Raw genomic sequence first — 24,130 nt, forward strand, 5'->3', positions numbered from 1 at the left:
TAACATCAATTTGACACTTTTAAACGACTTCTATAATATAAAAGTACAAAAAAGTATCTGAAAGTGAAAGGAAAACATTTTTCTTAGTTTATATATTAGATGTGTTTTTAAAAAATCAAACAATTGAAAGCACTTCTAATTTCTTTTTACTAGAATTTTTGAGATTAAAGTCTCCGATGAGCTTTTCATATGTTACGTTAATTTCATTTGTTTCTTTGAATTGAACCCACATTGGCTAACTTATTTTTTACCAAAAGATATTATAGTATTCAATTAAATTAAAGTCAAAAGTATTTAATGCAAAAATATTGTTGTATGATGAAATCAATAAAGTCAACTTATAAGTAAATATAAATAATTAAAAGCCTTGATATTACAAGATATTTTTGTAGATGTTCTTTCAAAGTAAATCACATAGAAAATACTGAAAAGTTAATGAAATTAAATTGTTCTTACTTTAAGCTTTCTTTTTTCCTTCCAAATGATGCATGTTAAAAATAACATTTTTTTTCTTTTTAATGAACCATTTTATGAAATTTACATTGTAATAACTTTTTTATGTTGAACTTAGCTATTTTGTCCTAAATTACATAAAACATTGATTATCCGTATTTTGTAAAATATTTTAATATTTAAAACTTTTTGCAATTGTCTATATTGTTACTGTTTGGAGATGAATAGTATTTTTCTTTAACTACAACGTTTTTTCAAATATTTTCAGAATTTATATAAAAATAATATTTCATAGTTCCTCTTTTAATATAGTAATTTATTAGATAGATTTTATGTTAAAAGCATGCGCATGTAAAATTTGATTATACCGTACTTCAGATTTCATTTTTCGATTGAGACGAAATGACTATAATTTTCATTTTTAAAGTATTTAACAATGTATAAGTTTAATTGTATTTATTCTTTTAATTAAAAACTTAATCCTATCTTAAGTGAAATCATTATAAATAACTTAGTTTTGCGAGCATGTACGACACAAAATTACAGGAGAAAATAAAATAAAAAAATTTAACCGGATGAATAAAATTTTAAAATAGCAAATGATAATTGGTAAATAACGTCAAGAAATAATAAATCTTATCATAAGACAAATATCTTAAATCAATAATCAAGCCTATATTAGGATAGAATTTAAATAACAAGATAATTCGTTACGTGTCTATAATAAATTCTTAAGGTAAACTATAATTTAAAACAAGTTTAATAATATTTTCTCATGAAAGACTTAAATAATTTATGATTTTCATCCGATTATCGCATTCATATCTTGCATTGTTGTTTGCCACTTGATTACGTTGGGTGAAGCATTGAATATTTTTTGAATAATTTATATCGCTTGAAATAACCTCCAACAATATATGAACAATAATCATCTCCCAAGTCATTTGAATGATTGGTTGAAGGAAATAAAAATACTCAAAGGAATTATATAAGCACAAGCGGACGACTCAACAATGACTATATAAAAGAAATTTATCAAAGTAGAGAGAGAGGGTAGGAGACTTTACTTAATAACTCAAAACTCTTGAATCTCACTACAATAAAAATAGGAATTTTTACTCGTTATAGCTACTTCTAATACATAATTAGTGGTAATAACTACCTTTTATTTTAATTACTAATAATAACTAAATACTTTTCTAATTTAACTATTATAGCTACACAGTAATTTTTGAATTACCATTTCACAAATACACCTAAAAACTAGCACCCCCAATCCATATCCCCTTTTAATGGTAACAATATTAATCACTTAATATACATTACCATTCTCTCTCCTTTTTCATAACTTCTTACCTTTTATGATCGTCTTCTTCCTCTCTTCACCCTTCTGCAAAAATTTCACTTCCATTCTCACCAATCAAGAAGATTCGTCATATTCTTTCTTTCTTTTTTTTTCAAAAAAAAGGAAAAAGAAGCCTTAAAGTACTCACGTTCTATCCCATCTCCTTTGTTTCGTGAAATTTTCGCTATTTGTGTTATTATTCTTCCACAAAATCAACTTGGTGGAAGTGATTGTTTTTGCTTCAAGCCATGATGGTGGTTATGGTGGCGTACACGAGAGAAGGGGAGAGAGAAAGTTTTTTAGGGTTTTGAGAAGACGAAAAATATATGTATTTGTGTATGTTCTATGATATAACTGTCAATTGTTGTGGTTGGTGGTGTATTTTTGTAAGTTTTTCTATATATTTGTGTATTTTGTTCAAATTAATTCCATCAGTTCATCTAGTTTCAAATACACGGGTGACACAAATACATGGTAAGTTTTCTATATATTTATGTATTTTGTTCAAATTAATCCCATCAAATACATGGGTGATGCAAATTGTTACTCACACAAATACATGAGATTTAATATAAAATATATGGGGTTTGATTGGAAACTTCAAATACATTAGTTATGCTATCAAATACATGGGTAAATAAAGAACGAAATCAATATTGAAAACTTTAAATACATTACCTCTAAATACATGGGTGATGCAAATTGTTACTCACACAAATACATGATATTTAATATAAAATACATAGAGTTTGATTGGAAACGTCAAATACATTAGTTATGCTATCAAATACATGGGTAAATAAAAAACGAAATCAATATTGAAAACTTCAAATACATTTTGTTGATTGATCGTGTTGTTTTGAAATCACATAAATACAACTTGAATAGACGAAATTTGTGAAATCAAAATGGTGTTTTTGCACGAAATACCTGATGATTGATCGTGTTTGTTTTGTCAATGTATTTTCAGAGTTGTTAAGATTTAATTTGAAATTTGAATTTTTACATTTAAATGTGGAAGAATGCATGGAAGAAGAGAAACGTGTAAGGAAAGGGAATATTCTGAGATTTTGCGGAAAAGAAGGTAAAAAATATCTTAATTTCTCATTTAATACCACCACCGTTCTGCCTAAATTAAAGGAGCCTGTTCCTTTTTTTTTACCGCATGCTCATATATTTGCTGAAACAAATACATGCGAAAACATACACAAATAAATGTTTGATTTTTAGCTACGAATGGTAATATTAAAAAGGGTAGCTACAAATGGTAGGAAGCTACAATAAGGTAGTCATTTGAGAAATTTTACCATAAATATGTGACATAGCATTCCTATTTATAATACTAGAAACCAAAATAGAATAGGACTAGAAAACTCATTCCAATATGAACTAGACAAATAAATCCTAACTAAATATGAATTAAATAAATACCAAATACCAATCCTAAACAACTTTGGATTAGTAATCTTGGTTTAATTCCAACATAGCCTCCCTTAAACCAAGATCTTCAACCTTGAGCGTGCCATTAACAATATCATATCTTGTAGAAGTCAATCACCTCAGACTCTCGAACAATTTCCTGAAGTACGTAGCATCAACAAACTTGCGAGTGTCATCTTTAGTAAGCTTCAGTTTCTCTTCAACAAGATTCAAAGTTAATTTGGCTTTCTCCATCTTCAAAATATCATGAGCATATTTGTTCTTCTTTTTGTATCCTTCAATAACTCGTCTTGATTTAAAATCATCTGCTTCTTCACTTGATTTGTACTTGGTCTTGTGTGCCCATCCGACTCTAGTTGACCTTTCAATAGGTGGTAGAGCAATATCATCAACAAATAATTTTTCTTCAAGCTCCTCAAAATATACAATCTCAGATAATGGTTCAAAATTGATTGTGTCTTCAATATCCAGAATCATGCACGTCAATTGTGGATCTGGACCCTTAATTATTTCTGCTTCAATTTTGGGTAGATCATCAAAAACTTGCTCTTGATGAACTCTTTTGCTTCTTTCATCACTAGATTCATCTTCAATACCTTCAAACAATTTTTCTTGTGTGATAATGGTAGGTACTTCTATTCCTTTTTCAATAGCCCCACATTGTATAGACCAATCATGTCTATTACATATTTCATTACTTAAAACACTAGTAGCCTCTACCGAAAGAGCTTCAGTCCCAATCAAATTATCCTTTTTAGCTATCCCGGAAATCATTGATAAATCAATTTGAACATTATTGGATCTGCGTTGCAATCAAAGACATCTATACCACAACAAAAATTACCTCTACCTTCTCTTCTTTTCTTCATAATTTCTGAATTCTGGCCTTTTTCATTTATTTACGCGCATTCAATGACTCTTCTTTATATTTTGGTTCATCCTTTGTTTGCAATGCCTCATCCACTATCTCATGTGTTTGCCGATTCAATGACATCTCATATGCCACCAATTCATCTTCTAGATCATCAACTCTCAACGTATTAAGATCCTGGGTTGCCTCAATAACTGTTTTCTTAATGTGAAATTCTAATCTTAAAGACCGCAATATCTTTTCAACAACTTTAACTTCTTCCAATACTTCTTCGTTGATTTTCATATCATTAACAATTTCTGTAATTCTTACAAAAAAAAAATTGACAGATTCTGTTGGTTTCATCTAGACCAACTCATACTATCTCCAAACCTCTTGAAGTTTCTCTCTCTTCACGTCTGCAGCACGTCTATATGATTTCACCAAAATTGTCAAAGTTCAGACCTTTTCTTCAAGTTTTGGAGCGACTAAGGTATGTAGGGTTGCTATCTACGTGTAGGAACATCATTGTTCTTCCCCACGCCTCTTAATCCATAGAGTATGAATCCTTACGAAAACTAGGGTTTCTATACGATGCTTATGATAACCCTAGGTCCATATCCATGATTATATTATGTATGAATTGCTATTATTCTATCATTGTGTTCTTAATAACTCCATATGATGATTGAGAATCAGTCCGTAATCCATGAAAAAAACCAATACTTTGTATTCCATGGGTTCCTACATGCAAGTTATAAATTATCATGTTATTTTCAAGAAAACACTCTACATGCTTTTCACGTTTTCATGCAAGTATATCATGTAACTATATTGTTCAAACCCATGTTTTACAAGCTATTTGATATGAAACCATGTTTATGTTATATCATGTCAGAACATGCCTATAAGTTATTTCATGAAACCATGTTACAAGTTATTTCGTGAAATCATGATTACAAGTTATTTCACGAAAATCATAGGCTTTTTAGCCAACTATATCATGTTCATATTTTTGGGAGTTGCACGAATTATCGAGAAGGCTCAGATATCCTGAAACTACATAGTCACCGTAGGACAAGGACCGCTCCGCCCAGTTAGGATGATTCCTTAATTTTACACTGAATGGATCCATCAGGCCCGTTACCACCTTATACCCTAACAAGGTATGGGGGCTCTGCTGGTTCGGCGAAGTACCAGACTCCACATACCCACGTGGTGATATCATGTTGTCGGTTTATGAAATGCTCTCCTTACTTACCATGTTTTACTCATGTTTTATATTATACATGTATTCATCTTCATGCTCATGACCAGGTTTCAGTTTCACGTTCAATTCTTATCTTTATTACTTCATGTCCCATATTATTTCTTTCAGTTGCTTTACACACCAGTACATTCAATGTGCTGACATCCCCTTTCTATTGTTCGGGGGCTTGCATTTCACGATGCAGATATTGATTTACAGGAATCAGATTTGCTCGTTAGGACATTGCCCGTATCAGCTTTTGGTGAGCCCCCATCTCATTCGGGGTTGTGTCTTTACTTCTATTTATGTCAGTTATGCATTTAAGGTATGCCGGGAGCCTTGTCCCGGTGAACAGTTTAGCAGTCAGATTCGTGTTAGAGGTTTCATAGACTAGTCAGTTGTCATGTTCAGTTGAGTTAGCCTCAATGGCTACATTACCATAGTTCCGCGTTCATGATATAATAATAATATTTTCAGACTTATGATTACTGAACTCCATGTTTTCACAATTCATGCATGTTTACTTTATATTCCGTATCAGTTTATGTCCTATGTAGACTCAGCAAGTCATGTGGTTTGCTCGATCACATGCAGCAAGGCACCGAGTGCCGTGTTACGCCTATGCCATGGTTCGGGGCGTGACACTTATAGTTGTCCGTACGAAGGGTATGTCAAAATTTTCTTCCATCAATGCAAGCCGAAATCAGTGATTCGTCTTATTAAGATAATTGTGGCAACTTCATACATACAAGTAACTGAAGATAGGGACTGTCAAGTTTAACTCCAGAAATTCGAGCTTATATCAATTTTAAACATATACATGTATGAAATTAGTCTTTGGCAAGCCAACTTCAAACCTATATATGTCTGAAGTTCTTTGAAACTTAAGATTGATTCATGAGTCTAAAGTTGATTTTAAAGCAACTAAAATTACGAAAAAATGTGAAATTTAACCATGCCTTAACGATCCTCGAAATTCTATAACGGTACTTTATTCTATAACGGTACTTCAACCACTGGATTTTGTCGAACTTACATCTAAAGCCTACGTCCACCAATGCCTTTAATAAACCAAAATATGTTCTTTTAAACTAAATAAGCCTCATCCTAAAATAAATGGATCACTTGTATAAGTACTAGCTTTTAAGGATGTTCTTTAAAACATGATCATAAATGGCTAAAGCCGCGCTAAATTTAATTCTGTAGTGGGAACAATCTCATATTTTGTTGTTTAAAACATCCCCAGACCCCGCACATAGCGGGAATTTAGTACACCGAACTACCCTTTATCCCATACGAGTATAGTTACAGCTCAATCTCCTTATATATATATATATCATTCTTCCCTCTTGTGCTAAATACTTTCTCACCACTGATCACCACTATATTCTTTTCCGAAAGAATATATATTTTTATTCCTCGATTCATCAAGATTTTAAGTTGATATATATATATATATATAATTTGAGGCGAGGAATTACAAGGTGAAAAATAAACTTTGAACAAGGGCTTAACCAACTAATAAGTTAATGGTTTTATTTGAACACATATGTTTTGGCTTAGGCTATGTATATATGTTAAAAATTCACTAAAAATATATAAATAATATAATAGATTTTGAACTCAATAAATTTAATGAAAATGATAGAATTACGAATATGAACTCATAAAATGTAAATCCTAAATCCCCCTTGATCATAAAATTTGAAGGTTTAAATAGTCAACTAATTAGATTATCAGGAAAAAACTAGATTCTTTGAAATTCAATCTCTTTTCAAAAGCTAAATTAGGCTTTTGGACAAATGGAATTATCATTTCATGTAATTATGGTTTAAGACCACTTTTTGCACTAAATAATTCCGTTTGCATTTAGTTGGAGAAAATCTCGCCCGTGATTCCAAAACTCTCCTCGACCTTATTAGTCCTCTTCTCGATGTCCCACAGTCTACTGTTTTGACTTGCAGTAAAGCAAATCACACAATACATATACACACGTAAATATGTCACCAACCCACCCCCACATTTATATTTTTTTTTTGTATTATACTGAAAGATTAGTTGTCCAATTGATTTCTTTTATTATGATGATGATTATACTCTTTTCTTGTCTTACAGCAAAGAAACGTTGAAGACTACAGGACACACAACACAACATAAGTCTCTCTCTCTTCTTTCTTTTTGGCTCAGATTCGATCAACTCAGCAAGTAATTTCCACTTACCCCTTTTTTTTGTTGCTTTTCTTTCGCTTTCACACCTGCCATTTTCATGTGTGGACGTGTGTTGCTGTTTTGTCTATTTGGGGTTTAGGGTTTTATTGTTTTGTAGCTATAATTTTGCTGCTTTAGTTTGGTTCTGTTTTGGGTCAGGTAAAAAGATTGATTTTGGGTTGTTTATTTGAGTGTTTTTGCTGATTGTTGATGTTTGTGAGTTTCTGAGAACAAGGGGTTACTGTACTGTTTTGAATTCTTGGGATTATTTGTTGACTATGCTTGAATCTGTAATAATTTGGTCCAATTGACCAACCCCAGGAAAAAAAAAAAAATACCAACTTTGTTCAGTATTGAAGTACTAATTGTTTTCTTTGGATTCTTCTTGTTTATGGGGTGGGCAAGGTTTTGGGGGTGGGGGGGGGGGTGTCATGGGTACTTGAGAATTGATGCTAAGTAGGGAGCTCAACTATTGCCAATTTAATGATTTTCTGTTTGTTTCCCTTTTCTTTAACCAATTTAATGATTTACTCCCTCTGTTTCAATTTTGTTTGTCTTACTTTCCTTTTTAATCATGTTTAAAAAAGAACGCCTCTTTTCTAATTCGACAACTCTTTAATTTCTACATTCCACATTGACATGTTTAAGGCCACAAGAATAAAGGGTATTTTGGTACATTATCGTTAATTTAAGACTACAAGATTTAAAAGTCGTCTTTACTTCCTTAAAGTCTATACGCAGTGAAACTAAGACAAAAAAATTGAAATGGGGAGAGTACTCTTTTTCCTTCTTTGGCCAATTTAATGATGTACTCTCATATTGTTAATTTGTAGGTGGTTAAAGTTGTAGATTCTGAGTTGATTTGTGGAAATTGGTAGGTTACTCGATGAGAATGTTGAGTTATGAAGTGTAGACTTGAAAGATGGGGTGTGTTTTGGGGCGGGAGGTTTCATCAGGCTTAGTACAGAACGGCAGGGAGGAGAAAAGGGAAGGTGTGAATCATGAGAAGAAGAGTAAGAACATTAGTGTTGAATCCACTGAAACTTTAGAGGTCAAGGGGGATGAAAATGTAACTGTTGCTAATGAAGTTGTGGAAGCCAATGAGGGTGATGTAACTAAGAAGGATGACAAGGCGGAGCCTGACGGAAAACCTAGGAAAGAAAAGAGAAGGTCGAAGCCCGATCCAAGATTAAGTAATCCACCTAAGCATAAACATGGGGAGCAGGTTGCTGCTGGATGGCCTTCCTGGCTCTCTACTCATGTTGGGGAAGCAATTGATGGTTGGCTCCCACGTCGGGCTGACACTTTCGAGAAAATCGATAAGGTAGCTTTTCAGACTTCTTTTTGTTTTCTTTAAAACATTTCTAGTTCTCCTGTGTTAGACTTCTGCTTTTGATGGGTAACAATCTGTCACTTTTTTTTTTCTTTATAGATTGGCCAAGGGACATACAGTAATGTTTACAAAGCGAGAGACACCATTACCGGTAAAATTGTTGCTCTAAAGAAAGTGCGTTTTGACAACCTAGAACCTGAGAGTGTGAGATTCATGGCTAGAGAAATTATCATTTTGCGACGACTAGATCATCCTAATGTCATCAAATTGGAAGGTTTGGTTACTTCAAGAATGTCATGTAGTTTATACCTGGTATTTGAGTACATGGAGCATGATTTGGCTGGACTTGCTGCAAGTCCAGAGATCAAGTTTACGGAAGCACAGGTTTAGTTCTGCTTTAAATAATGAGGGATGTGAGCTAGATACTTGTAGAATTAAAGTTAGCTGATTATTGTTCTTTCATTGCAGGTTAAATGCTACATGCATCAGCTATTATCTGGCCTAGAGCATTGTCACAATCGTCATGTGCTCCATCGCGATATTAAGGGGTCAAATCTTCTTCTTGACAATTCTGGCATGCTCAGAATTGCGGATTTTGGACTGGCTACAATTTTTGATCCTCGTCATAAGCATCAAATGACTAGTCGAGTGGTTACTCTATGGTATAGACCACCAGAGTTGCTTCTAGGTGCTACTGATTATAGTGTAGGTATTGATTTATGGAGTGCAGGTTGCATCTTAGCTGAGTTGTTGGCTGGAAAACCTATTATGCCGGGTCGGACAGAGGTAATCCCCGTGATTCTTGGTATTTTTCTTTGTTCAATCTTCTACTTGTTCATCCTTATATGTTTAAATGATCCTTTTTTCTAGATCAGTTATATTGCCCTTTCATCCTTTCAGGAGTAGTAATATGTTTCCTTTATTAGGTTTTTACCTTAAAACGTCCTACTAAGTTTTCACCAGGCTGATTGATTTATTTTTTGCTTTGTTGATTTTTTTTTCGGGAACTTGGCTTTGAGGAGTGAAAATGAGGCTGCAGTGTGGGTGCTAGATGGCACCTTGCTATATTGTTAATAGAGTCCTACTAAATTGAGCTCCATGGCCGTTCATTTTTCATTTCAGGGACATCTTTCTAATCCAAAGGATCCTGGAAATTATTGATAAATTTTGGAATCAGTCAGACTCTTCGCCAGAGTTTTCTTAGATTGATCCCATAATGGTTGACCCAAATTTAGGAATGACAGAACTTAAGCAGTAAGAGTATAACTTTATCCAAAAAAGAAAAGAAAGTAAGAGCCAAATAATAAGGGCCATCATTAAGGATGGGAATGGGGTAGGACGGGACAGTCCCTGATCCACGTCTACAGAATGAGGTGTGGATTGGGGAGGCCAGGGGGTGGGGAGGCCAAGGCAAATATTTTTTGGTGGTAGCTGTTGGCAGTGCAGGTTCTCCTAAATTTTGAATTTTAAGCCTTATGGTGTGGGCATGCCCATGTTAATATGTTATTAACTGCTGTAGTTTGCAAGGTTTTCTTGTAACAGAACCTAAGCGACTTATTGCTATTTACAAGACCCATTATATAAACATGCAAAATTCAGCCGAGTCGGCTAGGGTAATCATTTTGCTCATGGAAAATGAAGTCTCTGTAATTGTTTACTATCTTTGGAGTGGTCTCAATGATAAGAGTATCTAAGTTCCCTCCAATGAATAACTAGGCTGAATGCATATCATCTATGCTAGTTTTGGTAATATTGGAACTTGGAAGTTGATTTAAGTTTACCCTGTGCGCACCCAAAGGGTAGCGGCTGCGGGTTCCCTTGTCATTAAAAAAAAAAAAAAAATTTTTGAATAAAACTGTGTGGAATTTGTGTTTTAGCTCTAAATTGATGTTGTTTTCTCATTGGTAGTTTTAGACCGTCTCTTGTATTTTTTTTTGAATCAGGAATACCATATCTGGTAGATCGTTCTAATTTGCGTTTATTCTGATACTTCGAGGCCACAAATTATAGAAATTCCATGACAAATATACTAATTGACGGTTTAAAAAATGTCTTTTTATTTAAGCCTTGTATGTAATGTGAATCAACACAGGACTGTTTCCATTTTCCTGCATGAGTATTAACGATAATTTTTTTCTGTCACTAAGGTAGAGCAACTGCATAAGATATATAAACTATGTGGCTCGCCATCAGAGGAGTACTGGAAGAAGTCCAAGTTGCCGAATGCAACACTATTCAAGCCCCGAGAACCCTACAAACGATGCATTAGGGAGACTTTTAAAGATTTTCCTCAGTCTTCACTTCCACTGATTGATACACTACTTGCAATTGATCCAGCAGAGCGCAAGACGGCAACTGATGCATTACTAAGTGAAGTGAGTAGTTTTCTGTTTCTAGATTGTTTTATTATACTTAGTTGTCTTGTTCTCCTTCCACTAGCAATTACCTCTTGCGGATAGAAAATTATAGTGTGTTTTTCAAATGCTAATATCCTTGGTGTGATTAATTCTGTTTGCTGGGAGATTAGTATGTTTAAGAGCCTTATCATGGGATAGATACTAAAACATGTATATCAGTTACAGAAGAGGTACTTGCTATGAGTTCTTGAGTGGCAGAAGAAATTTCCTTAAGTTTTACCTGGTATGGCTGTACCAAAGTTATGCTTTCTGTGAGATATAAACTAGTTTAGATGAGTTTGGGTTCCATCAGTGTGCTTTTTAAATTCTGAGGTCCTGTAGCTTGAAGTTGTTGGTGTAAAAGAGAGATTGTTACATGAGCTGGGTTTACCCTGTGCGCACCCGAAGGGCAGCGGGTTCCCATGTCATAAAAAAAGAAAAAGAAAAAAAGAGAGATTGTCAATAGCCTCATATTTTATTACAAAATTCTTTCCATATAATTTTGGTTTGGGAATAAGACTACTCTGTCTCTGCAGTTCTATTAGTCGTTTGGCAGCCCTTGGCAGATTTAGTTGCTGTGGTGTTTTAAGTTTGGGTTCACTGGTGCAAACTTTTAGCAATTGATCAGTGGTTTGGGATTATTTAGTGATTAATCTGGCTTATCTTTGCCCCATGTTTTTTAGTTAAGGTTCTCGCTGGTGAAAGTAACTCAATAATGTTGCGCACCCGAAGGGTAGCGGCTGCGGGTTCCCATGTCAACAAAAAAAAAAAAAAAAAAAAAAAAAAAAAAAAAAAAGAAAGGTAAATGAATGCCTGCAGTGAGTAATTAACACTTTGCTGATGCAGACTATTGACTATCCAAAGAAAAGAACAATCATCATTACTCCCTTTATCCTAAAATGATTTCACTATTTGCCTGCAAAGGTTAATAGCTTAGTGAATCACTGGCATTTCAAAATGTATTCTACCCTTGAGATATGAGGTAAATTTCGATTTATACTGCTGCTCATGTAGTTTCTGAATAGCTAGGTTTAATGTTGAAATATAATTATTAATGAAATACTTTACTTGATCAAAAAAATGTTAAAATATAATTATTGTGGTCAGGTTTGTAGCTTGTTTGGCCAAGCTTCTTTGAAGCTAAAAGCACTTGTATCAAAATACACACTAGTCCGTGTTGGAAATTTCAGGTGTTTTGGAAATTGTATTTGCCCTTGTCATTAAAAAATTGGTCTCGTACTTTCTCTTGCCATTGACAGAGCTCTGGTGCGAAATGGGTGGACTCCACGTGTCCAAATAGTAAAATTACACTCAATTGGAGCTTACTTAAGGGTTAAAATTACAATCCGGTTGAAGCTTCGTTAGGGGTCAAGGGATCAAATGGAGCTTAATTCTAATGCCATGGGTAATGCCATTAAAATTACCCTTGGTACATTGTTTTATTTATTTTTTAACTTGACACTCACTAATGCTTTTTGCCTTTTCTGGAAAGATTGGTCAAGCACAATTCCTTTATTGAATATTGAAGATAACACTTCTCAAATGAATTGGCTAACACAAATTGCTACTCACCGAAGTTACTTTTGTGTAAAGCTGTTTTGACAAAAAGTGCTTCTCAAACTAATCAGTCAATGGAAGCTTGGCCGGATGAGCTCTTAGTTCCATAATTGGTCAAATTGACCCTTAATATGCAAAAGAGCCAAACAAATTTGGGTGAAGGAGTACGATTGTACTTTGTTTGAAAATCCTTAATGTTCATGGGTAATGCAAGAAATATTAATTCTTTTGGTTTCTTTGACATAGAGGAGCGGGACAAGTATGACGTCAAAATAGTTTAGCTTAAAGGAGGAATGGAAATAAAATTTATGAGCTATTTAACTACTTTTCCTACTGTCATGCTTTTTATGGGTGCAGCACTGCCTCAAATTCTTTTTTTCAGGTGTTCTTGTATAGCGTGTGTTATTTTGTGCTATTCTGTGTCTTTCTTACCTGAACATCTCATTTTGAGTGAAGTGTTTCACTTGTATTCTTACGATGTTGCCTTCTTCTATGGTTAATAAAGTTCAATTTCTGCAGTTTTTCAATACAGAGCCATATGCTTGTGATCCCTCTAGTCTTCCACAGTATCCTCCGACCAAAGAAATGGATGCCAAACGGCGGGATGATGAAGCTAGACGGTCAGCACTTTTTTACTATTGTGTAGTGTGAACCAAGCATCTGGTTGAGTTCCTCACTTTTTTACTGTCTTTTATTCCTTCTATCACGTTTTATTTCCTACTAACTTCTGATAAACACTTTACCTCGAACAAACTAGTAGCATCTAGCGGCATTTTTACTTGATTAATGATTCTTGAAAGCATTTGGTGGCGTTTGTTTGAAATTTGCAATAACTGAATATCAGTTTTCTAAACTCAGCTTTGAGTTTTTGCAACTCTCTATGTTTTCCAAAAAACAAGGACTTGCCTTTTTGAAGATTGCGGAACTCAGTTTTTCAAATCCTTCAAAAACTCAAAGATCCTAGTTTGAGTTTTTGAAAGATTTGGAAAACTGAGTTTGAAAATCTTAGAAAAAGAAGAACTACTGATTTGCAAAAATTTCTCAAACAAACATTTTTTCACTTAAAAACTGAGTTTGCAATATCTCGATCAAACAACACCTTAGAAATTTGAAAATTTGATAGCCAACAATTTTTGAGGTTCTCGAAAAGAAAATATTTAGAAGTGAAATATTATAGTGACTTTACTGTGGGAACCTCCCATGATTTAGAAATTTAAGTATGCAAATTTAGTAGTAGAATTTATCTTATCATTGTCAAAAAATTGTAGTAGTAAAATTCGTACGATTGTTTTTCTTTGATGAGTAGAAATGTAGAATCTACAAGTGTTCTAGGGTCTTTATGCTGGCTTTGGATCCTCTCTTAGACTATATTTTACATTAATATGCACATAACACTTGTCCTTCATGGGGTCCTTTTTTTGGCAAGAAATTCCTTTGCCCTTATCTCTGCTTAATTTTGAAATAAAAGAAGAAACAAATAGGAGAGCAAAGAACTCAATTACAAGGACTTCGAGTTGTTGAGGCACCATTGGTTAGTAAGGGAAATAAAAGCTTCATTCAGTTTTTGCCCCTCTCTATCAGTGTTATCAAAAGCGAAAAGCGCAAAAAAGCTCTAAGGTCAGCTGGGGCTTTAAGCGCAAAGCGCAAATAAAGCGTGGGCTTTAGTGAAAAAAGGCGCAATGGTGCAACTATACAAATATATATGTGTTTAGTCCAAGACTAATAATAATAAGCATGAATAACAAATATATGGACAAAGAAATTGTAAAAACATTACGATAAAGTGAAATATCAATTATCTAGTGTCATCTCTTCAAGAAAGGCTCATTGCAAGGAAAAGTATGTCTTCAAGCCTTGATGATGACACTGAAGCGCACATAAAGCGAGGCGAAGTGCTCAACATGTTTTGAGCCTCGCTTCAGGGCTTTGACAACACTGCTCTCTATCTAACATTCCATTCAAGTTCTGTTTTGTGTCACTTAAGTTATGCTCAAGTGTCCATGAACTAACATCCAAACGAATATGGGAGAACGGAAAGAGAAAAACATAGGGTTAGTTACGAATCAAAAAGATAAAAATCATGAAACATTAAGGAAAAAAAAGAAAAAGAAAAGAGATAAAATTCATGATAAGATGATCCAAGGAGATTAATTACCAATAGAAATATGATGTAAAGGACTTGGATTACGGGCGTCAAATGTCATGATTATATGTGTTATATTTAATGTTACGTTAGATGCAATAGAAGATTTGAATTCATACATGCATGGTAACATAAAACGTCACAGAGGATCTGGAATCATCTATTTTAACAAGTTATACTCCCTTTTTGACAAGTAATAGTTTAGCTCAAGTAATAGCTGCTCATTTCAATCTCATCATGCAGGCTAAGAGCGGCTAATAAAGCTCAAGGAGATGGTGCTAAGAGAGTACGCCATCGTGAACGGGCCCGTGCAGGCCCTGCTCCAGATGCCAATGCAGAGAATCAAGCTAATATTGATGTATGCCCTTGTGACAAGTCTCCTGCTTTTTTGTGGTTATGTTATAGTTGAAGCTTCTTATTTTTATTTGTCTTTTTTACTATGCCGCATAGTATTTCTTAATCACTCGTCTTGTTCTTTAGTGTCACCAAGAAAATTAAAGTTTGAACAAAGTTTTCATCAACTGTCAATTAAACAAAATTAAGGATGTAAAAGGTGGGAGATATGAGTTGCCAGTCTAAAGTAGATCAAGAGCATCGCATCAGCTCTTTCTGTTATGCTTCCTGAGAGACTTGTTTGAAGTCTTTGTCCTATTTGTGCTTTGTACTTTCCAACTTTCAGGCTTGGCACTTTTCAATGGCATGTAGGCTTTTTTCTTAATTTGGTAATTTTTCTTGGGGGCCAAGTTTCAGTGGTCTATAATCCTTCATACAATGTTTTATATTCTCTATGTACATGACGACTACTGCATAGCTTGTATCAGTTGCTCCGTTTGATTTTCTTCAACTGGTATTCTGCCAATTTGTTTACCTTGCAGCGGCGGCGCCTAATCACACATGCAAATGCAAAGAGCAAGAGTGAGAAGTTTCCCCCACCACACCAGGATGGAGGACTTGGTGTTCCCTTGGGTGCTTCACATCACATTGATCCGTCTCTTGTCCCTCCTGATGTGCCATTCAGTTCAACCTCATTCACATATTCAAAAGAACCTGTACAGAATTGGTCAGGTCCTCTAGTTGAGCCTGCATCAGCTGGTGGAAGGCGGAAGAAGCATACTGCGGGTGATGCCAAAAAGCATTCGACAAAGAAAAGATGAGAAGCAACAGCATTTTGGGTAGCAGCAGCAGAGCGAGCTTCAGACGAGTGTTTCTATGGCCTATTCTGGAAATAACATAAAAGTGGGGCTGGCCATGGCAACACTTTGAAGCATTTTGTGATTGTGCACCTTGCGGGGAAATGGTTTATAGTATGTCCAAAGCTGAAGCATTGTTTTCCTTTTTCATTTTCAAAATATATAGAAGCATCCTTCTGGTTTTTGACTTCTCAATTTGTTGTGGTGGCGAGAAGCTCCCCTGTTACGTGTATATTAGTACTTCCAGAGTTGATTCTTTGTGATGGTATGTTTTACTTTTGCAGTTAGTGGAAAATTTTACATCTATATTTGACTGGTGTAAACGCATATCTCCTATACCCTAATCCTCGACATTCTGTAAAATTCTCCATGTTCATTGATGGTTGAAAAAGGGAAACTCCTATTATACAGTTCTCAGCGTTTAGTGGGGAGATCGATTTATTATCCATTACAAATATTCGGTTAGTATGTGACCCTTTGCGCATGAGATGGGTAACGTATAACACATGTGATCCTTGTAAGGTTATTTTCGCCATAGATACCATTTTCTCAGAACTTTTGGTAATGTTGGTTCTGTGCCTTACAAACTAGAGTTGATAGGGAGGCGAAAAGAGGAAGTTTTTTGTGAGATTCCAAAAGTATGCAAACCATATATGTGAAATGTTATTGATGTGTTCTAGTTTAACTGGGATAACGGAAGGTCTGGAAGACAACGTTAACTTAAATCAAGCATTTCTGAGATGCAATTTGTGCATTTGTGAAAACAATTGGTAAATCACATTTATAATGCAACTTCAAAATTATATTTCTGAAATTTACTTTAGAAATCGAGGAATATGACAAGTGATCATTCATATATTTTGAGTTAAACTTGTGGGATTGACACCTAGCTGTTTTTGTTATATTACCTATCCAAGTTAAACAGACAATCCAAATGTGTCAAGTATACACAATTAGACCTCTCTATAAAAACAATCACTATAACATCATGTTTTATGTGGAACCGATCTTTATAATAGCATTTCGCTATAGAAAGCAAAATTTATCGGAACAAAGAGAGGTTTGACGGTATACGTACACTAATACAATTTATAAAGGGATAAGGGTCATAAGTCCAAACACTCTAAACTTTGAGGGGCAAAGTGGAAGTCCCACAACTTCCAAGAACTTTTACAAAACTTTATCTGGCAGTTAGCTGCTCCCTCCTCTTCAAGATTTTGCGTAAACTACAAGATAAACCCTTGTGAAAAAATGGACACCCAGTTCTTGGATAACCATAAACCCTCAACAAAACACAGAGAACTAAACACAACTACACTCCAAACTTAGCTTACCAATTTCCACTCCCTTTTACTATGCTTAGCGCCTTTCTTCTTTCATGGCTGCCATTATCCACAGCCCCAACAACTCTATCCCTATATCCCTTCTACCTGTTCAACCCTTTAACCTTCATTCACTTTTTAGCTGCAATTTAAGCCTAACAACTACCAAGAAAACCAAATATAAGCATCATAAACCCTCTTTGTTTCTCCAAAACCCTTCAAAATCTCATTTTATTCAACCCCTTTTAACCCCTCAGCAATTTAAAGACTCTAATGTATCAGTAGATTCTGAAACTAATAGGATTGATTATGCCAATTTGCTTAGAATTTCTGTTAGGTGTGGTGATGTCGAGCTTACTAAGATAATTCATTCTTCAATTCTTAAACTTGAAGAAGAGGATGTTTATTTGAAAAATGCTTTAATTGCAGCTTATGTCAAATTGGGTCACTTGAATCTTGCTGAGAGAGTTTTTGATTTGCTTTTGAGCCCTGATGTTGTGTCATACACTGCGATTATATCGGCTTTTGCTAAGTCGAATTGTCAAAGAGAAGCCTTTGAGCTGTTTCTTGAAATGAGGGAGTTAGGTATTGAACCAAATGAATTTACATATGTTGCTATTTTGACTGCTTGTATTCGTTCATTGAATCTTGAGTTGGGTTGTCAAATACATGGTCTTGTTATCAGATTAGGTTATTCGAGTTATACTTATGTTGTCAATGCGCTTATGGGGTTGTACAGTAAGTGTGGTTTATTGGAGTTTGTTGTTCTCTTGTTTAATGATATGCCACAAAAGGACATTGTTTCGTGGAACACTGTGATTGCGTGTATGGTTGAGGAGTCTATGTATGATAGAGCATTTGAAATGTATCGTGAGTTGAGGAGAAATGAATGCTTGATAGCTGATCATTTCACTGTTTCAACTCTTTTGGCTGCATCTTCTCGCTGTTTGGCAGTGAGAGAAGGCCAAGAACTTCACAGGCATGCTCTTAAAAGTGGATTACATGGTAATTTGAGTGTGAATAATGCACTTATAGGGTTTTACACCAAGTGTGGAACCTTGAAAAATGTAGTGGATGTGTTTGAGAGGATGCCTGTGAAGGATGTATTTAGTTGGACTGAAATGGTTGTGGCATATATGGAATTTGGACATGTTGATTTGGCGATGGAGATTTTTAACAGCATGCCTGACAGGAATTCTGTTTCTTATAATGCCCTTTTGGCTGGATTTATTCAAAATAATGAAGGGTTTAAGGCACTGGCATTATTTTGTAGAATGTTGGAGGGAAGAATGGAGTTGGATGATTTTACATTGACCAGTGTTCTTAATGCTTGTGGATCGATGACCAACAGGAAGGTAAGCGAACAGATTCATGCGTTTATCCTCAAGCTTGGTTTAAAATCAAATGATTGTATTGACTCAGCGTTGGTCGACATGTGCACACAGTGTGGGAGAATGGATGATGCCAAAAAGATATTTCATGAGCTGCCACTGGACCATGATAATTCAATTGCATTGACATCAATCATAAGTGCATATGCTAGAAATGGGCAGCCAGAAGAAGCTATTTCTCTGTTCGTAGTCGGACATTCAGAGGAATCACTAGTTGTTGATGAAGTTGCATTAGCCACTATTCTTGGTGTGTGTGGAACATTAGGGATTCAAAAGTTTGGGGAACAAATCCATTGCTATGCCTGGAAACATGGTTTAATGTCTGATACCGGTGTGGGGAATGCCACGATCAGCATGTACTCTAAGTGTGGTGAAATGCGAAGTGCAATTAACACCTTTGAGGCTATGCCTACACATGATTTAGTATCATGGAATGGTCTGCTGACTTGCTTTGTCCTTCGTAGGCAGGGGGATGGGGCATTGGATACGTGGACGAAGATGGAGAAATTACGAGTAAAACCCGATTCGATTACCTGTCTCCTTGTGATATCAGCTTACAGACACACTTCCAGAAATTTAGTGGATGGTTGCCAAAAGTTCTTTTCCTCGATGCAATCCTCATATAACGTAAACCCCACCTCGGAGCATTATGCAGGTTTTGTGGGTGTCTTAGGCTATTGGGATCTGCTTGAAGAAGCAGAAAAGATAATTAGTGCAATGCCATTTGAACCCAAAGCTTCTGTTTGGCATGCTTTGCTTGAGGGTTGTAGGATACATGCGAATGCTATCATTGGTAAAAGGGTCATGAAGAATATACTTTCTATTGTCCCGCAGGATCCTTCTACGTTCATACTAAAGTCAAATCTTTACTCAGCATCTGGAAGATGGCAGTGTTCAGAAGTTGTTAGGGCGGAAATGAGGGAGAAGGGTCTTCGAAAAATACCAGCACGCAGTTGGATTATATTTGGCGACAAGGTTCACTCCTTTTTTGCTAGAGACAAATTGCATTCACAGTCAAAAGACATATACAGTGGCTTACAAATACTTATTATGGAGTGTCTGAAAGCTGGATATGTACCTGATACAAGTTTTGTACTTCATGAAGTGGAGGAGCATCAGAAGAAAGACTTCTTGTTCTACCACAGTGCAAAACTAGCTGTAACCTTTGGTCTTCTTATGACGAGACCCGGAAGACCCGTTCGCGTTATGAAGAATGTGCTTCTCTGTGGTGACTGCCATACATTCTTCAAATATGTTTCCGTTGTCACCAAAAGAGATATACATGTAAGAGATGCTTCAGGTTTTCATCATTTTGTAAATGGTAAATGCTCGTGCAGGGATAATTGGTGCTGAAAAAGGAGATATTTTGATAATTCTAGGTGTAGCTTTGATTGTTGATTTCAAGTTTTTTTGTTGCTAAGATTTTTAAATCTGTTGTTAGATATACAACAATAAGAATGTATTTACACCATGTAAAGAATTTTGATCAATCAGTTTAACAAAAATACTTTTCTGTCTATGAAGTTTGAGAAAAGCATACAACTTTCCATCTTCCTCTCTGACTTTCATTATATTCTTGCTTTTGAATGGTAAGACATTTCTTTTGGTAAGTAAGATAATTCATTGATTATACTACCAAGAGGTGCTGAAAATTTATGTACAATTACAATGATTTAGCTCCCGTCATCCAGCCAGGATCAGAGTCCTATATATCTAAAGTCGATCCTAGATCCTTTACATACTTCCATTTACACCAGAAACTCAAAAACTGAAGACATCTTGATTTAGACAAAAAAGTCGCAGTTGGTTTGCCCTCAAAATATGTGTGATTTTTCTCCAGCCAAACTGTCCATAGTATAGGTAATTGTACTCTCTTCCACAGGATTCTGAGCTTCTTTCTTATTCTCTGTCCTCGGCTGTGTAGATTTTCTTATGAAGTACCTGACAATCTGACATCGCCCGCTACAAAAAGGGTGAGGAAGAGAATCCAAATCTGCCATGCTTTTGTGCATTGAAGTTAAAGATGGCTGGCAGATTCAGGAGCTTGCTCATACATGTAGCTCTTGTTGCGAATCAAGAATACTCCTCTGTATACTATCTTGGGTCAACCATGACTCTGTACTGCCTATGCATCCAAAACAAAGCAAATTAGCTCCTATCTTCCATAGCATCTTCCAATGCCATTTTCCTCTTCTACTATCTTCTTTATTCATGATGGGGGTGTTTGCGTCAATTTGTGTGCACCTCAACTATTCCACTTGATACTTGTTAGTTTTTACCTCTCACTAGCATAGGTATCGGGTGCCCCTCAAGGCTTATGCAAATGAGAGGAAATCCCCTAGTTTTTTTTTTCCGTCCTATGTTGGAATTTGAAACTTTTTTATTTTATTTAATTAAATATCCATCTCCATGAGACTGGATATCATATATTGCATCAAAAATAAGATTACGAAACAGAGTGACTAGAGTTCCCTGCACCTTCGACAAATGGAACAGGCTCGATTCATCCACGTAGAAGGATTTCCAATAAGCTTACAAAAAAGAAGGATTTCCAATAAGCTTACAAAAAATTTCTATCTCTGATCTCCAAGGTTTTCTTTTCTAATGTTTGACTTCATAAATGTCCTGTTGCAGCATGACTTTACTTGTATACTATCCATCTTTCTCAGCATTCCAATGAAGAGTATCCCCCTCTGAAGATGGGATTGTTTGTTGACTGAACCTCCCAAATAGCTGAGCTGTTCTAGAACATCCTTTTGAAATTCAAATGCCAGCCTTTATGATTTCTGCTTTCTGCAATTGTAGCTTCTTATGTGTGGCCAGTCTATACAGGTTAGGGAACTCATCCTTTAGTATGATCTGCTCAATCCATGGGTCTTGACATATTCCTGCTTATCTTCTATTTCTAAATTTACATTTCTCCATATCATGGAATTCTTTCCAAAGTTCACTTTAGGTCAGCTGATTAAAAGTAACAGATAGGTATTAAGTGCTGATTTTTTTTTTGTACTTTACATGTCTGGATAAAAATGTTGAAACTGATAATAAGCAACTTGTGTGTTTAAAAAGTGATGATAAGCACCTTTTATATTGTGACTTGAATGCCCTTAAATTTAATTACAAAAAAATATAAATTTAAAGGTATTTTTACAATGAAAAGGTCAATGACGGAAATAAAACGGAGGGAGTTAGGGGTTTTGTTCCGGAAGAATGAGATTTCGAATTGCGAAAAAAAGAAGAAGAGATAATGAAAGAATTGGTCAAACTAAAAATGCGTAGGCTTACAAGAAAAAGAAGGCAGTTGGGCTAGTAAGGAAAGAGAGCTTAGGTTTTGTAAGCATAAATTCTGATTAGGATAATATCAGAAACCTCCCCTTCGATTCGTAATACTAACCTTCCTTATTATTTACAATATTACATTAGCTGCCTTATTTTGATTTTTTTCATAGCATAAGATCTAGTCTTCATAAAAGTTATAGTATCCATTTAACAATACGACAAGAGAGTTGTCTCATTTATTGTTTGACACAATCAACATGAGCTAAGAGACAACTAGAATAGCGCGATACTTGTTTGAATTACTGTATGACCGATGGGACTTGGATTGTTTCTCTTTTACATTAGTTCTTTCAACTTGTAAATTCAAATTTCGAGTTCTACCATATGATATTTTGGTACATGTTTACCTTGGCTTCCCTGCTTGAAAAACTAGAACAAATTTCTATTAAATGCTTAATCTTCACGTGTGAAAGATGCTTCTAGGAGATTCGGGGTGTACATTTGCTGTGGAGGAAAACATTTCTTGGAAAATGTTATTCAGTTATTCCATATTTATTTGGTCAATTTTTTTGGAACGGAAAAGGGCCAAATATACCCTTGTACTATCGGAAAAGGGCCAAATATATCCCTCGTTATACTTTGGATCCAAATATACCTCTACAGTTATACTTTGGACACAAATATACCCCTCTATCGTTAAAATTGACTAAGGTGGAATCCAATCCCACATGACATTAATATTTTAATAAAATAAATACCATGTGGCATGCCACATCGCTAATCAAACCCAATTACCTCCACCCCTCTCCTTCCATCTCATCTTTCACCATTAGCACCTCTCCCTCCACCACTGCTACACAATTATGCCACCACCAAGGCAGAAGAAATTATAATGATTCAATTGACTTTTCCTAAATCATTTTCTTTAGTGTTGGATGATAAATATATGAGTTATTTTCACAGCTCCCTTTGGTTTCCTCTTATTTTCCTCCTCTGATGTATTATCATGCCCAGTAAAAAAAACTCAAACTTCCAGTTGTTCTCTTAATTTCGTCAGATGGGTTCCGCTTCGGATATCAATACAAGACAGACATATCCCAAATATAAATAGATTGATTAGGAATGGGCGGAAGGCCAACTGTGTTTAATTCCTGTGATCCCAACATTGACTTTTCCCAATCACTAGGCTACTGACTTTCAGTTTTTTCTCCAATCCTTCTTACTTAGTTAATTTGAAGCATTCATAACTATATTTATTAAGAGAAAAAAGAAAATTTGAAGCATTATAATTTCTTCTACCTTTCGAGTTAGTAAAATGGTGGTGGCATAATGGTGTAGCAGTGGTGGAGGTAATTGGGTCTAATTAGTGATGTGGCATGCCACATGGCATTTATTTTATTAAATTATTAATGCCATGTGGGATTGGGTTTCACCTTAGTCAATTTTAACGGTGAAAGGGTATATTTGTACTCAAAGTATAACTGTAGGGGTATATTTGGACCCAAAGTATAATGAGGGGTATATTTGGCCCTTTTCCAATAGTACAAGGGTATATTTGGCCTTTTTCCAATTTTGGAAACCATTCTCTAGGAAAATAAGCTATTTAAAAATGAGAAATGACTTCTCCTGTGGAAGTAGATCGAGAAAATAAGTTCCTTAAGTAACATTCCTTACTAATTGTCTCCTCCACACCCTAACACACACCACCCACCCCCCACTCCGATCCCTAGTCCCACCCCATCCCTACCCACCTTCATAATATTTGCCTAGATCATATATAAGTGTACTTGTGTAAATATTTTCTGTATACTTATCAAACTCCAAAAAATAAGTAAGAAAATAACTTATTTTGAGGTAAACATTCATTTTCCTTCATACAAAACACACCCTCAAGGTGTGTTCGGTATGGAGGAAAATGTTTTCCTGGAAAATGTGTTCTTGGAAAATAAGTAAATTTCTACTTATTTTCTCATG

General features: G+C 35.1%; 2 protein-coding genes across 5 annotated transcripts; both read left to right on the plus strand.

Moving 5' to 3' along the window:
* The first annotated feature begins 7,381 nt into the window (after nt 1–7,381).
* On the plus strand, nt 7,382–16,472 carry LOC132063568 (probable serine/threonine-protein kinase At1g54610). Of its 4 annotated transcripts, none has more exons than XM_059456163.1 (8): nt 7,382–7,542; nt 8,379–8,869; nt 8,978–9,262; nt 9,347–9,664; nt 11,026–11,253; nt 13,351–13,451; nt 15,218–15,332; nt 15,850–16,472. In XM_059456163.1, exons 2-8 carry the CDS (start codon nt 8,468–8,470, stop codon nt 16,126–16,128), a joined length of 1,728 nt encoding a protein of 575 aa, XP_059312146.1. In that variant the 5' UTR covers nt 7,382–7,542; nt 8,379–8,467; the 3' UTR covers nt 16,129–16,472. The 4 variants fall into 4 exon arrangements, with proteins under 4 accessions (XP_059312146.1, XP_059312148.1, XP_059312147.1 ...); XM_059456165.1 differs by having other exon boundaries at nt 7,386–7,542; nt 8,424–8,869; XM_059456164.1 differs by having other exon boundaries at nt 7,386–7,538.
* Nucleotides 16,473–17,357: 885 nt separating this feature from the next.
* On the plus strand, nt 17,358–20,396 carry LOC132063569 (pentatricopeptide repeat-containing protein At5g03800). Its single transcript, XM_059456167.1, has one exon. It carries the CDS (start codon nt 17,543–17,545, stop codon nt 20,228–20,230), a length of 2,688 nt encoding a protein of 895 aa, XP_059312150.1. The 5' UTR covers nt 17,358–17,542; the 3' UTR covers nt 20,231–20,396.
* Nucleotides 20,397–24,130: the final 3,734 nt, after the last annotated feature.

This window comes from Lycium ferocissimum, chromosome 7, assembly GCF_029784015.1.
Source record: "Lycium ferocissimum isolate CSIRO_LF1 chromosome 7, AGI_CSIRO_Lferr_CH_V1, whole genome shotgun sequence".
Lineage (NCBI taxonomy): Eukaryota > Viridiplantae > Streptophyta > Magnoliopsida > Solanales > Solanaceae > Lycium > Lycium ferocissimum.

Bases quoted from the DNA above. Each gene is read 5' to 3' on its own strand.
- LOC132063568 (XM_059456163.1), top strand. From the start codon at position 8,468: ATGGGGTGTGTTTTGGGGCGGGAGGTTTCATCAGGCTTAGTACAGAAC. The intron at 8,870-8,977 runs GTAGCTTTTCAG...TTTTCTTTATAG, and splicing joins CTTTCGAGAAAATCGATAAG to ATTGGCCAAGGGACATACAG. The intron at 13,452-15,217 runs GTCAGCACTTTT...CTCATCATGCAG, and splicing joins CGGGATGATGAAGCTAGACG to GCTAAGAGCGGCTAATAAAG.
- LOC132063569 (XM_059456167.1), top strand. From the start codon at position 17,543: ATGGCTGCCATTATCCACAGCCCCAACAACTCTATCCCTATATCCCTT.